This window comes from Lithobates pipiens, unplaced genomic scaffold (genome assembly GCF_037356315.1).
Source record: "Lithobates pipiens isolate NorthernLeopardFrog02 unplaced genomic scaffold, aLitPip1_a1.2 Scaffold_22, whole genome shotgun sequence".
NCBI lineage: Eukaryota > Metazoa > Chordata > Amphibia > Anura > Ranidae > Lithobates > Lithobates pipiens.
This window is the reverse complement of record NW_027507784.1, coordinates 297,514,381-297,536,920: the sequence shown is the minus strand read 5'-3', so window position 1 is coordinate 297,536,920 and position 22,540 is coordinate 297,514,381. Positions and strand designations below refer to the sequence as shown.

The 22,540-nt window shown below is 43.2% G+C and overlaps 1 protein-coding gene across 3 annotated transcripts in view; it reads right to left on the bottom strand.

Annotated features, from left to right (window-relative positions):
- Positions 1 to 22,540, bottom strand: part of LOC143924755 (histone acetyltransferase p300-like) — a 48,626-nt gene that overhangs the window by 1,509 nt on the left and 24,577 nt on the right. Inside the window, exons 4-5 of one of the 3 annotated variants that reach the window (XM_077449202.1) lie at positions 13,038 to 13,151; positions 1,615 to 1,663 (exon numbers count right to left, since the gene is read on the bottom strand). In XM_077449202.1, coding sequence (XP_077305328.1) covers positions 1,635 to 1,663; positions 13,038 to 13,151 — 143 coding nt within the window. In that variant the 3' untranslated portion in view covers positions 1,615 to 1,634. Of the gene's footprint in view, positions 1 to 1,614; positions 1,664 to 13,037; positions 13,152 to 14,386; positions 14,603 to 22,540 lie in introns of those variants that run through there. The other 2 variants (XM_077449201.1, XM_077449203.1) reach the window with 2 other exon arrangements.

The window sequence follows — 22,540 nt, the reverse complement described above, 5'->3', positions numbered from 1 at the left end:
CATGATATTGTTTTTATACTAGCCAATAGATCTATATATACCTTGTGGGTGCACGTGCCAGTTTTGGGTCTGTCGCTGTGGCATTTTTGTGCCATAGCATTTATATTTCTTTTAAAAATTATTTTCTCCTTTTTATTTATTTATTTATTTGACTTTGATCATGTGTCGTTTTTACTGTAATATTCTACTTATTATGTTTAAGCTTTATGTGCATTATGTATACATATGAAATAAATTATATTCTTTATGATTCTAGATGAATGTCATCAATTAAATATTTATATATTATTCATTTACAATGTATCTCTACCATACAATTGCTTCATCTAAAGTCCCAACCCCCCTTCAGTTTTTATAAAACAATGTAAATGTGATATCTGAAAATAATGTATAAATCCAAACAATATGAAAATATATGAAAGAAAAATATATAATGTGACAATAAACACATTAACAAGCAAGATTAATAAAAATATACCATTACAGAAATAAATACAAATCAAAGTCTGAATTTAACCCTTTCAGTTGAAAGGTGTGAAGCCGATGTATCCAATTCACTTCTCTCTTTCTCAGCTCCAATTCCCTATTGGTATGACCTTTTTCCATAAAATGTATAGCTAGCGGTAATTTATCCAACTTGTCCAAAATAGAATATTTATGTCTCGCTATGCGATCTTTTATTTTCTGTACGGTCTCCCCCACATAGAGGAGACCACACGGACATTTGATGATATAAATGACATGACTTTAATAGGTATGTCATAACCCTTTTGAGGGTTTGAAAAACATTTGCCCTTCATCATACTGGTACATTGTATGCAGCAAAGACAGGGGAACGATCCCTTATTTTTGGGACCTAAAAAAGTCACACGAGGGGTAGATCAGTAGAGTACTGACCAGATTTTACCAATCTATAATAAATACTCTTCCCTCGACGGTATAACGGAAGGGGGAGGGGGGTGGTAAAACTCTGGGACAAAATGGACCAATGTTTTTTAATAATATTATTTATTTTGTGAGAAAATGGGTGGAATTAAGAAATGAAGGGCATTCTGTGACCAGAAATGGGGATTTTGGTATCATCATATAAACCAGGGGTGCCCAAACTTTTGAAGAGTGAGGGCCACTTAAGCGACTTGATAACCGGTCGCGGGCCACAATGAGCAGAGCAGGTGGATGACAGGTCCGTGCAGAGTGGACACGAACAGAGCCCACTCTACTCTATGGGTCCTCCGATCCACCCTGATGGAAGGGGATTGTTTGGAGGTAGGCGGGTGTAAAAGGACACAAATTTTTTCATCTGCCATTTCATAGAGGTGAATGGAAGGTTCGATTTAGTTGGATCGATTGAAAGGGGCCTTTCACACTAATGCAGCGCAGTGCACCTGTGTCTTTCCTGCGGGTTAGCTACACTTTGCCATAGACTTCTATTATATCCTGCAGGTGCGGTGCACTTTCTGAAAGCTCCCCAAACCCACAGGTAATAATAAAAGTCTATGCCTCAGTGCAGGTAACCTGAAGGTGCACTGTACCTGCGGATCAGTTTGAAAGCAGCCCAGTAACCACTGTGCAGATATTCCCATACATACAATGCAATTTTAGTAATAAACTGACCTTTATTAACAGTCTTCCATTCAGGCATCAACAAAGGGGAACAGCGGCACTAGATATGGTGATAACATAAAATTATATAGCAACTGGAATATAGGTATACATTAAATGTGTGTGAATAAGCACACATAATATTAAAACATTTGTTTAAAACATAATGTCCATAAAGATCCGAGATCTTGTATGATTAGCACCTGGAGGCAGCTCCCTTAGCCCTTGTACACACGGTCGGACATTCCGACAACCAAATCCGTCGGATTTTGTCCGAAACTGTTGCATACACACGGTCGGACAAAGTTGTCGGAAAATCCAATCGTTCAGAACGTGATGACGTTATTTAGTTACGACGGGACTACGTTCAGGCTAGTAGCCAATAGCTTTGATGTAGGAATTTGATCTGAGCATGCGTGGCACTTTGTCCGATCGGAATTCTCTACACATGATCGGAGTATGTCCGATCGGAGCATTTTGTCGGAAAATTTTACCAACAAGTTGGAAAACTTGGTCTGTCGGATACTCCGATGGAAACAGTCCGATGGAGACCACACACAGTTGGAATATCCGACAAAACGGTCCGATCGAACACATTCCGTCGGAATCTCCGACCGTGTGTACAAGGGCTTAGAGTGAAGCGATGAGCTCTGTGTAGAAATGGGAACAGAGGGGTGCCACACTGAGTGCAGTATAAATCATATATTTAATAAAAACAAGTAGTAACTCATAGGTTAAATTAGATAAGTTCAGTATGGTGAAAATCGCCAGTCCGGCGAGGGAGAAGGCGGAGCCTAGCCGAGAGGTAATGCTGGCTTAGAGCTCCATTCTCAGCAGGACAACGGAGCCATATAACGGCGGAGGTAACTTGACCCTCCGCATATATATCATACCAAACGGTAGATAAATATCCCTACCTTACATTGGTGACATTTGGGGGGGTCAGAGGAGACTCATGAGGCAGAAAATTAACAAGAAAGCGCCGCCTCACACACACAGCAGTATGGCACTGAAACCCTCCCCCTCTGAGGGGAGACACAGTGAGGAGAACAAACAGACAGCCCCTTCTGCTGCTTTACATAAAGATGTTCTCTCATTAAAAGCACATAGTCTCTCTAACCAAATACCTGAGAAAAATATGTCAGTTCTGGAGAATTTAGAACTTTCCACACAAAAAGACTTATCCCCTCCTGTAACGCTGAAACAAATAGAAAATCTGCTTCAAAAATCACTAAAAACCACTGCAGATATCATCACCACAAGCCTTACCAAAGAAATTAGAATACTTGGTCAGCGTACATCAGCACTGGAAATTAGAGCAGACGATCTGGAAAATTATACATCTAACATTGCCTCAGAAATTGATTTTCTTAAAGAGGAAAATTACATATTACAATCCAAATTGGAGGATTTCGAAAATCGTGCAAGACGCTCCAATATACGTATTAGAGGAATACCCGAATCTGTGACTGATTTAAACGGTGCTATTACTGCACTTTTTCAAGAATTACAACCAGCTATCCCACTAGAGCATCTTGAAATGGACCGGGTTCATAGAGCCCTAGCAACAAAGAAAACAGATGGTCCTCCCCGGGACATTATCGCAAAATTGCATTTCTACCGCACTAAGGAACTACTGCTAAATACAGCTAGAAATAAAGATCCCCTAATTTCCCAGGGTCATAAATATCAATTATTCACAGACCTCTCACAGATTACAGTCAACAAAAGAAGAACCCTGAAACCACTACTGCAAATATTACAGCGAAATGACATAATCTACCAATGGGGCTTTCCTTTCTCAGTGCGTTTTACTTTCCAAAGTCGCAAATATATGTGCCGAACAGCTAAGGACCTGCAAACTACTTTACAGAAACTAGGGATGATAAACACATCAAGAGATGCTGCGGACACTCGCCAAAAATCATCCTCATATGCTGATACTCCCTCCTCTGCTTCCAGAAGAGAAGAAGACTACAATCCACAGAAAAGAAGTCGCATACAATCTCCACCTCCAGATCTGGCTGACACTATGGACTGATACACTTGTACTGAGGCTACTATCTTGCCTTTTCAACAGAATGGCTACTGCCGAGTTTTTTCTCTGACTTCCAATCAATATTTTTATCATAATCTTATTTAAGAAATGTTCCTAATAATTTAGTAGAGTACAAAAGCAAGAGAGAGCGCACACCAGCCCTAGTGCATTAATGTTTATTGAACTTAATAAAAGAATAAAAAGCCAAGTGTCACACTCACAAACTGCCGGATTAGTTATGGCATTGACATCGGAAGCCTCCACGGCTACCTCATCCCCCGATTTCTTGCTCCCTGCAGCGGCTTACAGCAAGGGTGACCAGGCATTCAATTTGCCTGCTTGCTACAGGTACGCTATCCCTCACTCCGCGTCTCACATGCACGGACCTTCCGGCTGTGGATGATGTCACTCGTGGCCGGGGGGCGGATCTCTCGGCGTGTGTGCTGGCTCCAAGGCTATACAACGAACTGTTTCCGTGACTACATGTTTCGGAGGCGTGGCCTCCTTCTTCAGGTCTTTCCCACTCAAAAATCCAGCTCATAAAAATAATATTGAAATTGCGCTCAAAGATTATATAAAATATAACTCCACACCTGACGTCTCTCTCCGACTACATTATGGGAAGCACACAAACCTGTTCTCCGTGGCATATGTCTACAGCAAACAAACATATTCAACAGAGAGCGGAAAATCCTTTGTCAGACTTTAGAAACAAATTTCAATAAATGTCACACAGCATTCCAAAATAACCCTTCTTCTTTATCTAAAATAAATTTTGACAAAGCTAAATTGGAATTTGATCTATTCCTTACTGAAGCAGCGGATAAAACCATCAAGAGATCACAACACAATTTCTATATCAATGCGAATAAACCTCACACACTATTAGCCAGGGCATTAAAATCCTGCCAGAACCCAACGAAACCGATACGTCTGAAAATCTCTAGGGGGGGTATACACAAATAATCCTTTAAAAATATAACAAAAAATTCAAAACACAATTAAAAAATGTATACTCTTCTAATAATGAGTTGGACCCTTCTAGAGCAAATGATTTTTTCTCTCATATATCTCTACCGACACAAATGGAAATGATGGAGGAACCAGTGTCAATTATAGAGGTATCTGAAGTTATCAAAAATCGGAAACTAAATAAAAGGCCAGGTCCTGATGGTTTTTCTGCGCTGTATTACAAAACGTTTGTAGACACCCTATCTCCAGTCTTGACAAACACTTTTAATTCCCTTTTGGAAGGTCATTCTTTTAGAAGAGAAACCCTAACTGCAATTATCTGTATGCTCCCTAAACCTCACACAGACGATTCAATATGGTCTAATTATCGCCCTATTTCGTTATTAAATTTGGACATAAAAATTTTAGCCAAAATTCTAGCTAACAGATTAAATACTATTATAGGCAATCTAATACATCATGATCAAGTGGGCTTCATTCCATTACGTCAAGCAGGAGATAATATTAGACGTGCAACACTCCTGTCACATGCCGCTAAAAAAAGACGTATTCCCACTTGTTTTCTTTCTTTAGATATTATGAAAGCTTTTGACACAGTATCTTGGTCATATATGAACTATACCCTTTCCAAATGGGGATTCGGCCCTCATTTTTTATGATGGATCTCTAGTTTGTATCAAGATCCCAAAGCTTATATCAGATATGCAGGGTACAAATCGGACGAGTTTAATATACTGAGGGGGACTCGTCAAGGATGTCCACTTTCGCCATTATTATTTGCTTTACTCATTGAACCTTTAGCACAAAGAATTAGGATGGAACCCACTATAACAGGTATTGAAATGGGTGGCTTTCCCCATAAGCTCTGTTTATTCGCAGACAATATTCTCCTTTTTCTATCTTCTCCACATGTTTCGGCCCCAAATCTTATGGTTGTGCTACAAGAATTCTCATTTATTTCGGGCCTTAAGGTCAATATTCAAAAATCTTCAGCATTAAACATTTCACTTGTCGAAAAAGATAAACATTCTTTACAAAATTCACTACCCTTTAAGTGGGTAGATCATAGCCTCCCATATCTGGGTGTGCAGTTTACTCCTAACCCCTCCGATTTATTTGCAGCTAATTACCCAGCTCTATTAAAAAATATTACAAGGTCGTTATCTAATTGGTCATCAATGCCGATATCATGGTTTGGGAAAATCAATATCATAAAAATGTCTGTTCTTCCGAAATTTTTATATTTATTCAGAACTCTCCCGATTCATATTCCTGCATATTTTCTTAGGCTGATTCAACAAAAAGTAACGAAATTTACTTGGGGGGAAATAAAACCCAGACTTCACAAAAAAACACTTGTTCTCCCCAAAGCTTTGGGTGGTTTGGGATTCCCAGACTTTAACATATATTATAAGGCAGCTCAATTATCTCAATTAACAAAATATCACTCTTCTACAGAGATTCCTTTATGGGTCCTCGTTGAAGCTGTAGACTGTGATCCTCTTCCTATGAACAATATATTATGATTACAACCTGCGGATCGTAAGTCTATAAATAACCCCATTTCTAAGCACTCTCTATCTATATGGGATAGGTATAGAAATTCACATGGTCTGCAATCTCCACAAAATCCGCTATTATATTTCCACAAGAATCTGACTTTTTACCCAGCCTGGAAATATCCCAAAACCTTTAAAGCTTGGTCTAAGGCTGGTATCACTTGTCTATATAATTTAACTTCAACTACATCAATACAATCTTTTACAGATCTATGTGAATTATATAAGCTTCCACAATCAGAAATATTCAGATATCTCCAAATCAAAGATTTTTATACTCCTCTTCTCAATTTAAATGTAAACTTACATAATATTTCTCAATTTGAAAGATTTTGTCTCAAGGAACCACATGCTAAAGGTCGTATTACATCATTGTATACACAATTGATATCTAATTCTAATACTGTTATACCTAAATATGTGGCCAAGTGGGAAAAAGATTTGGATTGTACGATCGATTCTAGGTCTTGGTCCAACATATGGTCTTTCACAAAATCTTCCTCTATAAATATATTGGCGTCTGAATCATCATATAAAGTTCTCACAAGCTGGTATTTGGTTCCTGCAAGAATCGCCAAATTCTCAACAGACAACACTGGCCTCTGCTTTCGTGGCTGTCCAGAAAAAGGTACCTATATACATACCTGGTGGCATTGCTCAATTGTACAATCATTTTGGAAAAAGATCTTTCTGATAATTACAAAATTTTTTGATCGTCCAATTTTTCCAGACCCAATTATAGCTCTCCTTAATTTAAAACCAGCCTTTCTGAATCAGAAACAATTCAAATTAGTTCTTACACTCCTGATAGCCGCAAAGCAGACTATAGCCAATGCGTGGAAAACAGATGTGGTGAATATTGCAGAAACCAAACGTAGAATGAATCAATCTTTCATCCATGCTAAAATGGACGCTATAGATAAAAACCAGATGACAAAGTTTGATATCATATGGAAACCCTGGATTAAATATTATACGTCAGATAATATTGACAACCGAGTTTTATTGTTATGGTGATTAAGATTTTTTATAGAATTACAACATTAGATGATATATAAAACCTCCTCCGGAGAATTATTCCCTCCCCTTCCCCTCCTATATACCTTTTATGTTCTTCCCTTACTATATAATACTTAATATAAACATACTTTAGAAGTTATGGTCAAAACTTTAAAATCATATATTTTCTTTTAGACATATTTATATTTTCTTGGGATTAAAATGTTTTAAAACTCAGCTATAAGAATGTTTTCAAATTCTAAAATATATAAAGGCCATTTATTGTCATTCCCACGAGAATATCTTGAAATTCTTCTTTTCTTTGTATCATCCATACTTCAATATGTCTACTTTTTATTTCTGGTATCACATAATTTGTCTTATATTCTGTACATGTAATTTATTTTAAAATAAAATAAAAAATTTTGAACGAGAAAATCGCCAGTCCTGGAGTCTCATAAATGTCTTCCCTTTGCAGCCTGGGACAGTGGTGTGATCTTACAGGGATCCAGAGAATGCTGGGAACCAGGAGGCAGTGTGAATAATCACATTTCCTGTTCCTGTGAAGTCACGACCAGCTGCTTCTTGTTTCCTGCCTCCTGGTTCCCAGCATTCTCTGGATCCCTGTAAGATCACACCAGTGTCCCAGGCTGCAAAGGGATTTTCACCACATACTGAACTCATCTAATTTAACCTGTGAGTTACTACTTGTTTTTATTACATATATGATTTATACTGCACTCAGTCTAGCACCCCTCTGTTCCCATTTCCATTCAGGTATCGCCTGCTGTTGCTGTCCCCGGCAGAGCGCATTTGGCATCACTCCGCCTGTGGCAAGAGATGGTGCTATACAGGAAGCATCAGCTTATACAGCTCTGCTCCACAGCTGCTTGCCTTGCCGGCTTCATTAACAACACAGATGCTCTGGGATGGCGGGTCTGCAACCCATGGTCTGGGCTTGCCAATCTGCCATCCCACAGAAGGAGGTCGCGGGCCACATCAGAGGGCTCCGCGGGCCACATGTGGCCCCCAGGCCACTGGTTGGCCACCCCTGATATAAAGCAATATGTTCTTTATTAACCATGTCTTTGGGATATCCCCGTTGTCGCAGCCCGTCCTCCATTTCTCCTAGTCTAATCTCTCCTGTATCCGGATTACTAGTAATCCTTGCTACCCGTTTAAATTGACTTGAGGAATAGATTTAAAAACTCCAGGAGGATGAAACGACAGCATTTTAATAATTGGTTACAGTCAGTTGGTTTCCTATATAGGTCACTAACAATGTGTCCTTTAATTGATAACAATGTATCTAAAAATTGAATTTCCTCGTGATTGATGGACATGTTGAATTTTAGACCTGGGATCAATAGATTTAAATATGTATTGTACCTGCACGTCCCTTTAAATTTGGCGGCGTGCAATCGTGTGCATTGTCAGTTAAAGTGACGCAGTGCCGAATCGCAAAAAGTGCTCTGGTCTTTGACCAGCAAAATGGTCTGGGGCTTAAGTGGTTAAATAGAAAAACATTCTCTTCCAAAACTATATTCAACAAATCCAAAAGAAAATAAATTTGTGCAGGAGTGTATGCTTTAGACCTGTCTAAAAGACGTTGACATGCTTCCAGGCCTTGAGTGTGTGGAATGGCCGTATATAAATTAGCCACGTCCCATGTGACTAGCACCGAACCCAGAGGTAATGTAAGATTTTGGATCTTACGTAAAAAATCCTGAGTATCCTGTATATATGAACAAGTATGGACAATTAGTGGGGTTAAACACTTGTCCAAATATTTGGCTAACGGCATAGCCACTGAGTCGGTGCTAGACACAATGGGGCGTTTAGGGGGATTTTTGTGTATTTTAGGTAACACGTAAACAATCGGGTAACAGGATGTTCAGAAATTAAATATGATTGTGTTAATATCAATGATATTTTGTTGTACTGCCTGTGCTACAGTGGTTTTTATTCTGTTTAACACCTGGTATGTGGTATTAGTCTGCAGATATGTGTATACATTGGTATCTGACATTGGTACAGTATCTGACAATTGTCTGTAAAGCCTCATACACACGATCGGACTTTGCACAAACTTTCCCGTGGATTTTTGTACAAAGGGTGTCAGCCTGAGCTTGTATTGCATACACACGGCAGGACTTTTTCAGCCAACTTTCACCAAATCCCGGGTTTTTTGCTGCTCTTTACCGCCACCTTTGGTGGTCAACTTCTGTATTGTTCTCTGATCTTTTGCATTGGTTCTAAGCATGCGTGTTTGTATTTTGTACAAAAGTCCTATGGTTTTCTGTACACACGATCGGACTTTGCTCCATCTGACTTTTGTTGCCGGAAAGTTTGTCCGTTCGCACAGCCAACAAAAGTCAGATGAAGACTGAAAAAGTTTGTCCGATGGAGCGTACACACAGTTGGATGTTGACTTAAAACAGCTAATTTGCATGTTTGTTGTCAAAAAGTCCGATCATGTGTATGGGCCTTAAATCTCCATTTCATATTGATCTGTATCCATTATCACTATCGAACCCCCCTTATCAGCGGGCTTGATAGTGATTTCCTTACATGTAGATAAAGCAGTAAGAACTTTAGGTTCCTCCCGACTTAAGGCCCATACACACGATCAGACTTTTTGACAACAAACATGCAAATTAGCTGTTTTAACCACTTGCCTACTGGGCACTTAAACACCCCTCCTGCCCAGACCAATTTTCAGCTTTCGCACTTTGAATGACAATTACTCAGTCATGTAACACTGTACCCAAATTAATTTTTTGTCCTTTTTTTCCCACAAATAGAGCTTTCTTTTGGTGGTATTTGATCACCTCTGGGTTGTTGTTTTTTTTTTGCGCTATAAATGAAAAAAGAATGAAAATTTTGAAAAAAAAAACAAATTTTTCTTTGTTTCTGTGATAAAATTATGCAAATTATTAATTTTTCTTCATAAATTTTGGCCATATTTTATACTGCTACATATCTTTGGTAAAAATAACCCAAATTAGTGGATATTATTTGGTCTTTGTGAAAGTTAGAGAGTCTACAAGCTGTGGTGCGAATCATACAAAATTGATCACATCTGATGTACTGGTGGTCTATCTCATTTCTTGCGACCCGAACAAGCCAGGAAACTACAAATACCCCCCAAATGACCCCTTTTTGGAAAGTAGACATTCCATGGCATTTAGTAAGAGGCATAGTGAGGTTTTTGGTGTTGTCATTTTTTCCCACAATTCTTTGCAAAATGAAGATTTTTTTGTTTTTAATTTTTTTCCCACAAAATTGTCATTGTAATAGGTTATTTCTCTCACATGGCACGTGTATACCACAAATGACACCCCAAATTAAATTCTGCTACTCCTTACGATACCACATATGTGGGACTTTTTCACAGCCTGGCCACTTAGAGAGGCCCAACATGCAGGGAGCACCATTACGTGTTCTAGGAGCATAAATTACACATCTAAATTGTTGACTACCTATTACACTTTTGAAGGCCCTGGAGCACCAGGATAATGAGACGTGACAATGACGTGGCACTGATGGCAGATGGCACTGATACATGGCACTGATGGCACGTGACACTGATGTGACACTGATCACTGATGACACTTGACACCGATGACAGATGGAACTAATCTGTGGCACGGATGACACGTGACACTGATGACAGATGGCACTAATACATGGCACTGATGACACCTGACACTGATTACAGATGGCACTAATACGTGGCACTGATGACATGTGACACTGACAGGTGGCACTGATACGTGGCACTGATGACATGTGACACCGACAGGTGGCACTGGGGATACATGGCACTATGGACAGGTGGCACTGGGGACAGGTGGCACAGATAGGTGGCACTGGGGACAGGTGGTACTGGGAACAGATGACACTGTTAGGTGGCACTGGGGACAGGTGGCACTGATAGGTGGCACTGGGGACACATGGCACTGACAGGTGGCACTGGGGACAGATGGCACTGATAGGTGGCACTGGGGACAAATGGCACTGATAAGTGGCACTGGGGACAGATGGGCATGTGTGTGTGTTTCACTGTGTGTGTTTCACTGTGTGTGTGTGTGTACACTCACTCTCACAGTCACAGACGCTGCAGCTGCAGCACGAAAGCTCTCCTTCCTCACACGCTGTCTCTGTGTGAGGAGGGGAGCCGGCGATGAGAGATGATCTCATATGTTTACATATGAGATCACCTCTCATTGGATAGCCCGATCGAGTGCTAAATGGCCGCTGTGGTTGGCCATTTAGCACAATCTGTGATTGGCTGTGTCCGAGGGACACAGCCAACACAGAACTTCCCCGATGCGCACCCGCGGCGCGCATTAGGGAAGTAAACAGGAGGACGTCCAGGGACGGCCTCCCGGCAGTTAGCGTCCGCTCTGTAGCCGTCTTTTGGCTAAAGAGCGGGCGCAAAGTGGTTAAGGCAACATCCGACTGTGTTTACGCTCCATCGGACAAACTTTTTCGGTTTTCATCAGACTTTTGTTGGCTGTGCAAACGGACAAACTTTCCGGGAACAAAAGTCCGATGGAGCAAAGTCTGATCGTGTGTACAGAAAACCATAGGACTTTTGTACAAAGTACAAACACACATGCTCAGAACCAATGCAAAAGATCAGACAACAATACAGAAATTGACCAAAGGTGGCGGTAAAGAACACGTGATTTGGTGAAAGTTGGCTGAAAAAGTCCTGCTGTGTGTATGCAATACAATTTCACGGCCGACACCCTTTGTACAAAAATCCACAGGAAAGTTTGTACAAAGTCCGATCGTGTGTATGCGCCGGCATTCTAAATGTGGGCACCCGGCTGTGGCTTCACACCTGGGCACCCACTGCACATGCGCGAGCATGATCTGCGCACTGGCCACGCAGTCATCTGGGACCTGTCCCAGATGACTGACAGGAGAAAGGGGGCAGAGCTGAGCTCTTCCTGCGCCGAGGGGAAGTGATGTCACCAGCCAAGGCACTGAAGGAGGCAGACTACAAGGGACCCCCTAGCAACAGGCATTTCGTCAAAAGGTGAGGTGAGTTAGAAAAAAAAAAAAATTATAATTTTTTTTTTCCTGCGGAACACCACTTTAACTACTTCTTGCCTAAGCCTTTTTCTGACATTTGTTGCTAAAATCCATATTTTTTGCTAGAAAATTACTTGGAACCCCCAAGCATTTTATATATATATATATATATATATATATATATATATATATATAAAAATATATATATATATTTTAGCAGAGACCCTAGCCTAGAGAATAAAATGGCAATCTTTGCGATATTTTATATCACACAGTATTTGTGTAGCGGTCTTTCAAACATTATTTTTTTGAAAGAAAATACACTTTCATGAATTAAAAAAAAACTGTAAAGTTAGCCCAATTGATGTTACGCCCAGTAAATAGATACCTAACATGTCATGCTTCGACCACCTCCCATCCGGCCACTGCACCTAAACGTCTGAGTGGTCCTTTGTGTTTACTCTGCTCAGTTTATGAATGAACAGGAGCCTCTGTCTCCTGTTCATTCATCTTTAGTGCTGAGAAAGGGACTGGAGAATCTGTGTCCTCGATCCCTTTGTCTGCCTCAAAAGGGAGATGTCAGGGATCTGTTTAGACCCCTGACATTTTTATATAAAAAAAATGTACATTTTTTTAAAAAAAATTCAAAATTGTAAAAAAATAAAATAAACTACTGACACCATTCTCCCCTGCCCTACCAATACTGTCCACTGCCCCAATGCCCTCTCCCCAAAAAGCGCTGTGAAAAGGATCACAATCACTAATTTTTTGCTAACATTGTTCTTTATCACCAAAGAGCAAAGGACAGAAAATACACTTACACTGCTGGTTCCTGATGCTACTGGTGTTCTTTAAAGGCTGACACACAGGACAGTCATGCCTTATGCAATTTTTCCAATGAGAGATTATCCGTCTGGAGGAAGCGCAGTGGGCAACTAAGGGATAAAAAGGGTTAATTTTCAGTAAACACATACATTAACATACACATAAAATCCTTTATTTTATTTAATCTGGTCCATCCACTACATGCTCCCTGCAAAAAACTACAGGGGGGGGGATACAATCCCATACAGCTATCCTACCATATCCATATGCTCAGAAAAGGGCTCATGCAGAGAAACCAGCCCTCAAATGTTTTTTTGTGTAAAAGGGGGGGGGGGGGGGTGTCACATCTCAAAATATTGTTGGGCTGCGAATAATTATATCAAAAGAAGATTGCACCACCCTAAAACAACCCCAAGGCATTATGAAGTTTATTCTGCCAGATGGTGTAGCAATCCAAAGCATGGAGGACATAGTAACCAAACCCATTTCCCTTTTAAGACCCAAATTCGGAGACTGAAACTCACTAATATGTAGAACAGTTGTGTAAAGTCAAAATGGACATAGCCGCATGGTTATTAAAATGTAGCACTGGGGGAAACAATGTTAGCAGCACTTAGTGAGCTGCATGGATGCTAAGAATTTTCTGGTCAATGTTTCCTTGCTATGAAAAGGTTTAGATGGGAGTTTTGCTCTTCACGTTTTGAACATAATAGAGGACCTTGATCTGTTTTTAGTATTTTCAAGGATAAGCCTCTGAATTGTTATTTTTTTTTAAAACATTTTTCAGTTATGCTCATTATGTTTGTTTTTTTCTCTTCTCATAATTAGAATTTTTGTTTAAAATTTGTGTTTTTAATTTTTTATATGTGTGTTTATTTTTTCTAAATTTTTTAAAGAATTTAAAAAAATTTTTAATTAAAATTTTTTTTTTTAATAAATTTTTTTATTAAAAAATTTTTGTCTTGATTTTTTTTTACATTTCTATTTTTTTTTTGAGTTTTACATTTTTGTGTTCTACATTTTTTTTTGTTATTTGTTTATTCATGTTATTTTTGTTTGTTCAGGTGGAAAAAATTGTTATGTTTAGTCCACCTGAAATGGGGGTAATTGATAATTGGTTGGTCATGGGATATGTCCTCCAGCTGGATACATTTTGTTTGTTTAACAAGAGTTGGTAGGAAGCCATTCTAGCTGCTGGAGTTTTATTTTTTTTTCTTTGCTTTTATTTTCATTCAGGTGAAAAGAGTTCCAAAAGGTTCACGCTTTGTCCACCTGAAAGGGGAGTTCTTAAACATAGATCTTAGCAACATTGACGTTTGTTTTTTTTTTTTTTTTTTGATCATACCATGGGGATCCATTAGAGAGTGGGTTCATCCTAAAGAAGTCATGGTTGTTTTGATAGTTTGGTCAGAGTTGCAGAAGCCAGCAATATTAGGTTCCTGGGTTCCAAGGAAGGAACCATAAGTAAAGATAGTAAGCGGGCAGATTTTGTGGGTAAGAATTTGATTCTGCTCTTGTTTTTCACTTCCAGAGTCCTGGTGGAGCGAGATTGGAGAGGTTTCTGGAAAATGGATGACAGATGATCATCTGGTTGACAGTTTGTCTGTGCCATACCACACACCGCAAATTTGTTCTGATAAACATTCACGAGAGAAGGGACAAACGAAAAGATTTAGATTAATACTTGTTTTTTTTTTTTCTGGACTATTTAGTGCTATTGCTGAATCTGAAAGACTGGGCCTATCAACAAGACTTGTGAAACATTTTTGGCTGGAGTCTCTCCTGGTGAATGCAAACGTGCTATTAATACATGTGCAATGGGTTGGAGGTTGGGGAAAGAATATAACATATCCAATCCATCAGAACATGAAATGTAAAATATGCTATAATCAATAATGATGGCCGAACGGTTCGGCCGGCGGTCGTTTCGCGGCGAATTTCGCTGTTCGCGGTCCGCCCGTTCAGCGGACTATTGGCGGCGTTCGCCCGGCGGACTTCCGCATTTACTGTGTAAAAGAACTTTGACCTATGATGACACATCCATCATGGGGTACAGGACAGCCAATTGAGACATTACAGCACATGGACACTTGGACATTCCCCCTAACTTATAAATACACCCGATCCGACGGCCATTTTACATTCTTTCTTCTGTCACTATAGGGAGAGGTTGCTGTGTGGAGCAGGGAGAGATTGCAGTGACTCAAATCGCTAGCTATTTGGTACACAAAAGTTCTTTTCAGGACTGGTATAGGTGCTAGGTGTATATAGGTTAGCTGTGCTACTGATTGTTGCAGCAGCCTGAGTGTCTTTTGTCAGTTTAGAGAAAGGGACAGGACGGTGTGTCTGCTGTAGGGACAGTCAGTTTAGTCATCATCATTAGCTGTTACTATCAGGTCCACAAAAGTGCTATTCCAGTTATTGTTCCAGTAGCCTTTGTTTTGTCAGTTTATATAGGGACAGGCAGGAAGCAGTGTGTGAGGCAGTAAGGGTCAGTTTAATCAGTAGCTGTTACTATTAGTTCCACAAAGGTTCTTTTCAGGACTGGTATGGTAATAGGCTTGTACACGTATAATATTCTTTCTTCCAAATATAGAAAGAATATTATACTTGACTGCTGCCCTTCTGCTGCAGTCTGCTAATCACTCACACACAACCCAATTGTTCCATAAAGTTCCTTATAAGGACTGGTAATAACCTGGTGTAGGGTGCTATAGTACATAGGGTGGAGTGAGGTACAGTCTGCTATTCTATAAGGACTGGTATAGGTCCACAATACATAGGGTTGAGGTGCACTACTGCTGACCGCTGCCCTATACTGCAGCAGTCCTTCATCGGTATAGGGACTGAGAGTTTTGTCACAGGGTCATTTAAAAAATGACAGGCAGAGGAAGAGGCAGGCCCTTCCGCAGGGGTGGTATACAGGGGTGGGTCATATTTCTACTGGGGCTGCTTATTATGAGGGGCTCCCACCATCCCTGTGCTGTGTTGACTTCCTCCTGGGCCTGCTTATTATGAGGGGCTCCCACCATCCCTGTGCTATGCTGACATCCTCCTGGGGCTGCTTATTATGAGGGGCTCACACCATCCCTGTGCTATGCTGACATCCTCCTGGGGCTGCTTATTATGAGGGGCTCACACCATTCCTGTGCTATGCTGACATCCTCCTGGGGCTGCTTATTATGAGGGGCTCACACCATCCCTGTGCTATGCTGACATCCTCCTGGGGCTGCTTATTATGAGGGGCTCCCACCATCCCTGTGCTATGCTCATTATGAGGGGCTACCACCATCCCTGTGCTATGCTCATTATGAGGGGCTCCCACCATCCCTGTGCTATGCTCATTATGAGGAGCTCCAACCATCCCTGTGCTATGCTCCTTATGAGTAGTGATGGACGAACTTCCGACGGGACGTTTCGCGAACGCGAAACGCGAACGGGCACAAACGTTCGCGAAAACGACCGTTCGCCGCGGGCTCCATTGACTTCAATGGGAGGCGAATTTCGCAAACCTTTAGGTCGAATTTGCGGCCACGGGGTAATTATTAGGGGGTAGCACGCAGTCCCACCACCTGGACAATAGCATAATACATGTATGAGGTGAATTTGGGATCGATAACTACAAGCATTTTTTTTTTATTTGGGAAATTGTTCTGACAATTCAGGACTATGGAGCTAATGAAGGCAATGGAGGAGAGGGAAGGTCAGGGACCAGGGTAGGCAAACAAGAGGGTGCAGGAGATACAGAGCACTGACAGCAGCACCGTAATACAGAGCACTGACATCAGCACCGTGACATACAGCGCTGACAGCAGCTCCGTGACATACAGCGCTGACAGCAGCTCCGTGACATACAGCGCTGACAGCAGCTCCGTGACATACAGCGCTGACAGCAGCTCCGTGACATACAGCGCTGACAGCAGCTCCGTGACATACAGCGCTGACAGCAGCACCGTGACATACAGCGCTGACAGCAGCTCCGTGACATACAGCGCTGACAGCAGCTCCGTGACATACAGCGCTGACAGCAGCTCCGTGACATACAGCACTGACAGCAGCTCCGTGACATACAGCGCTGACAGCAGCTCCGTGACATACAGCGCTGACAGCAGCACCGTGACATACAGCGCTGACAGCAGCTCCGTGACATACAGCGCTGACAGCAGCTCCGTGACATACAGCGCTGACAGCAGCTCCGTGACATACAGCACTGACAGCAGCTCCGTGACATACAGCGCTGACAGCAGCTCCGTGACATACAGCGCTGACAGCAGCACCGTGACATACAGCGCTGACAGCAGCTCCGTGACATACAGCGCTGACAGCAGCTCCGTGACATACAGCGCTGACAGCAGCTCCGTGACATACAGCGCTGACAGCAGCTCCGTGACATACAGCGCTGACAGCAGCTCCGTGACATACAGCGCTGACAGCAGCTCCGTGACATACAGCGCTGACAGCAGCTCCGTGACATACAGCGCTGACAGCAGCTCCGTGACATACAGCGCTGACAGCAGCACCGTAAGCAGCCCCAGGAGGAAGTCAGCACAGCACAGGGATGGTGTGATCCCCTCATAATAAGAACCCCCAGGAGGAAGTCAGCACAGCACAGGGATGGTGGGAGCCCCTCATAATAAGAACCCCCAGGAGGAAGTCAGCACAGCACAGGGATGGTGGGAGCCCCTCATAATAAGAACACCCAGGAGGAAGTCAGCACAGCACAGGGATGGTGGGAACCCCTCATAATAAGCAGCCCCAGTAGAAATATGACACCGCTCAACCTCTTCAAAGAGGAGGGTAGGGGCATATAGTACGGTGTGCTTTTTTGGGTCAGGGAAGTGAGCCAAATGAATTAAGAAGGTCTGTGTGCTTGATTCCAAAAATTGTTTATAGACATATACATGGTCTACTGATCACATGTGTTGAATTCCTCCGAGATCCATGCCTCATTCATTTTTAGAAATGTGAGGTAGTTAACACTGTCGTGAGCTAGGCGAGTACGCTTATCGGTCACAATCCCCCCTGCTGCGCTGAACGTCCTTTCGGACAGGACACTGGATGAGGGGCAAGCCAACAGTTCGATTGCAAATTGGGCAAGCTCTGGCCAGAGGTCAAGCCTGCCCACCCAGTAGTCTAGGGGTTCATCACTCCTCAGAGCGTCCACATCGGCCGTTAACCCAATGTAGTCGGACACCTGACGGTCTAGGCGTTCCCTGATGCTGGATCCGGATGACACCTGTCGATGGGTCGGCTGAAAGAATGACCTCATATCCGAAGTCACCAACACATCTTCAAACCGGCCTCTTCTTGCAGGCGCTGTTGGATTGGTACCCGCAAATCCTTCTCTGGGAGTGGGAATTGCTCCTCTGCCAGCGCACGCAAAAGCAGAATGCAGCATTTCTCGAAGCAAGGCCTGGAAGTGCTGCATTCTGACAGCCCTCTGCGACGGCGGTAACATTTCCGCCATTTTGTGTTTGTACCGGGGATCTAAGTACGTTGCCACCCAGTACTGGTCCTTGACCCTCATGCTTTTTATACGGGGGTCCCTATTAAAACACTGGAGCATGAAGGCCCCCATTTGCACTCAAGCGGAAGGTATGTGGTGGTGGTGGTGTTGTTGGTGGTAGTGTCTTTGGGGGTGCACATAGCAGAGAGTGAAGAAGAGGGTGCAGATCGAGAGGATGAGGAGGGTGCAGAAGAATAAGGCTGAGTGAGCCACTCAACCAAGTCTGGTGCGTCCTTTAAAGTAATTGAACGCACCTTCTGCAACTTCCCACTTTGGCTCAAGGCTGTTGCTCCTGCCCTACCCCTACCACCCCTGCGGAAGGGCCTGCCTCTTCCTCTGCCTGTCATTTTTTAAATCACCCTGTGACAAAACTCTTAGTCCCTATACCGCTGAAGGACTGCTGCAGTATAGGGCAGCGGTCAGCAGTAGTGCACGTCAACCCTATGTATTGTGGACCGATAGCGGTCCTTACAGAACAGCAGACTGTACTGCACTCAGGCCTATGTACCGTAGCACCCTATACCAAGTTACCAGTCCTTATAAGAACTTTTGTGGACCAAGCAGGTTGTGTGTTAGTGATTAGCAGACTGTACGTCAGTCCCTATACCAATGAAGGACTGCTGCAGTATAGGGCAGCGGTCAGCAGTAGTGCACGTCAACCCTATGTATTGTGGACCGATAGCGGTCCTTACAGAACAGCAGACTGTACTGCACTCAGGCCTATGTACCGTAGCACCCTATACCAAGTTACCAGTCCTTATAAAAACTTTTGTGGACCAAGCAGGTTGTGTGTTAGTGATTAGCAGACTGTACGTCAGTCCCTATACCAATGAAGGACTGCTGCAGTATAGGGCAGCGGTCAGCAGTAGTGCACGTCAACCCTATGTATTGTGGACCGATAGCGGTCCTTACAGAACAGCAGACTGTACTGCACTCAGGCCTATGTACCGTAGCACCCTATACCAAGTTACCAGTCCTTATAAAAACTTTTGTGGACCAAGCAGGTTGTGTGTTAGTGATTAGCAGACTGTACGTCAGTCCCTATACCAATGAAGGACTGCTGCAGTATAGGGCAGCGGTCAGCAGTAGTGCACGGCAACCCTATGTATTGTGGACCGATAGCGGTCCTTACAGAACAGCAGACTGTAACGCACTCAGGCCTATGTACCGTAGCACCCTATACCAAGTTACCAGTCCTTATAAGAACTTTTGTGGACCAAGCAGGTTGTGTGTTAGTGATTAGCAGACTGTACGTCAGTCCCTATACCAATGAAGGACTGCTGCAGTATAGGGCAGCGGTCAGCAGTAGTGCACGTCAACCCTATGTATTGTGGACCGATAGCGGTCCTTACAGAACAGCAGACTGTACTGCACTCAGGCCTATGTACCGTAGCACCCTATACCAAGTTACCAGTCCTTATAAAAACTTTTGTGGACCAAGCAGGTTGTGTGTTAGTGATTAGCAGACTGTACGTCAGTCCCTATACCAATGAAGGACTGCTGCAGTATAGGGCAGCGGTCAGCAGTAGTGCACGTCAACCCTATGTATTGTGGACCGATAGCGGTCCTTACAGAACAGCAGACTGTACTGCACTCAGGCCTATGTACCGTAGCACCCTATACCAAGTTACCAGTCCTTATAAAAACTTTTGTGGACCAAGCAGGTTGTGTGTTAGTGATTAGCAGACTGTACGTCAGTCCCTATACCAATGAAGGACTGCTGCAGTATAGGGCAGCGGTCAGCAGTAGTGCACGGCAACCCTATGTATTGTGGACCGATAGCGGTCCTTACAGAACAGCAGACTGTAACGCACTCAGGCCTATGTACCGTAGCACCCTATACCAAGTTACCAGTCCTTATAAGAACTTTTGTGGACCAAGCAGGTTGTGTGTTAGTGTTTAGCAGACTGTGCGTCAGTCCCTATACCGCTGAAGGACTGCTGCAGTATAGGGCAGCGGTCAGCAGTAGTGCACGGCAACCCTATGTATTGTGGACCGATAGCGGTCCTTACAGAACAGCAGACTGTAACGCACTCAGGCCTATGTACCGTAGCACCCTATACCAAGTTACCAGTCCTTATAAGAACTTTTGTGGACCAAGCAGGTTGTGTGTTAGTGATTAGCAGACTGTACGTCAGTCCCTATACCAATGAAGGACTGCTGCAGTATAGGGCAGCGGTCAGCAGTAGTGCACGGCAACCCTATGTATTGTGGACCGATAGCGGTCCTTACAGAACAGCAGACTGTAACGCACTCAGGCCTATGTACCGTAGCACCCTATACCAAGTTACCAGTCCTTATAAGAACTTTTGTGGACCAAGCAGGTTGTGTATTAGTGTTTAGCAGACTGTGCGTCAGTCCCTATACCGCTGAAGGACTGCTGCAGTATAGGGCAGCGGTCAGCAGTAGTGCACGGCAACCCTATGTATTGTGGACCGATAGCAGTCCTTACAGAACAGCAGACTGTACTGCACTCAGGCCTATGTACCGTAGCACCCTATACCAAGTTACCAGTCCTTATAAGAACTTTTGTGGACCAAGCAGGTTGTGTGTTAGTGTTTAGCAGACTGTGCGTCAGTCCCTATACCGCTGAAGGACTGCTGCAGTATAGGGCAGCGGTCAGCAGTAGTGCACGTCAACCCTATGTATTGTGGACCGATAGCGGTCCTTACAGAACAGCAGACTGTAACGCACTCAGGCCTATGTACCGTAGCACCCTATACCAAGTTACCAGTCCTTATAAGAACTTTTGTGGACCAAGCAGGTTGTGTATTAGTGTTTAGCAGACTGTGCGTCAGTCCCTATACCGCTGAAGGACTGCTGCAGTATAGGGCAGCGGTCAGCAGTAGTGCACGGCAACCCTATGTATTGTGGACCGATAGCGGTCCTTACAGAACAGCAGACTGTAACGCACTCAGGCCTATGTACCGTAGCACCCTATACCAAGTTACCAGTCCTTATAAGAACTTTTGTGGACCAAGCAGGTTGTGTGTTAGTGATTAGCAGACTGTACGTCAGTCCCTATACCAATGAAGGACTGCTGCAGTATAGGGCAGCGGTCAGCAGTAGTGCACGGCAACCCTATGTATTGTGGACCGATAGCGGTCCTTACAGAACAGCAGACTGTAACGCACTCAGGCCTATGTACCGTAGCACCCTATACCAAGTTACCAGTCCTTATAAGAACTTTTGTGGACCAAGCAGGTTGTGTATTAGTGTTTAGCAGACTGTGCGTCAGTCCCTATACCGCTGAAGGACTGCTGCAGTATAGGGCAGCGGTCAGCAGTAGTGCACGGCAACCCTATGTATTGTGGACCGATAGCAGTCCTTACAGAACAGCAGACTGTACTGCACTCAGGCCTATGTACCGTAGCACCCTATACCAAGTTACCAGTCCTTATAAGAACTTTTGTGGACCAAGCAGGTTGTGTGTTAGTGTTTAGCAGACTGTGCGTCAGTCCCTATACCGCTGAAGGACTGCTGCAGTATAGGGCAGCGGTCAGCAGTAGTGCACGTCAACCCTATGTATTGTGGACCGATAGCGGTCCTTACAGAACAGCAGACTGTAACGCACTCAGGCCTATGTACCGTAGCACCCTATACCAAGTTACCAGTCCTTATAAGAACTTTTGTGGACCAAGCAGGTTGTGTATTAGTGTTTAGCAGACTGTGCGTCAGTCCCTATACCGCTGAAGGACTGCTGCAGTATAGGGCAGCGGTCAGCAGTAGTGCACGGCAACCCTATGTATTGTGGACCGATAGCGGTCCTTACAGAACAGCAGACTGTAACGCACTCAGGCCTATGTACCGTAGCACCCTATACCAAGTTACCAGTCCTTATAAGAACTTTTGTGGACCAAGCAGGTTGTGTGTTAGTGATTAGCAGACTGTACGTCAGTCCCTATACCAATGAAGGACTGCTGCAGTATAGGGCAGCGGTCAGCAGTAGTGCACGGCAACCCTATGTATTGTGGACCGATAGCGGTCCTTACA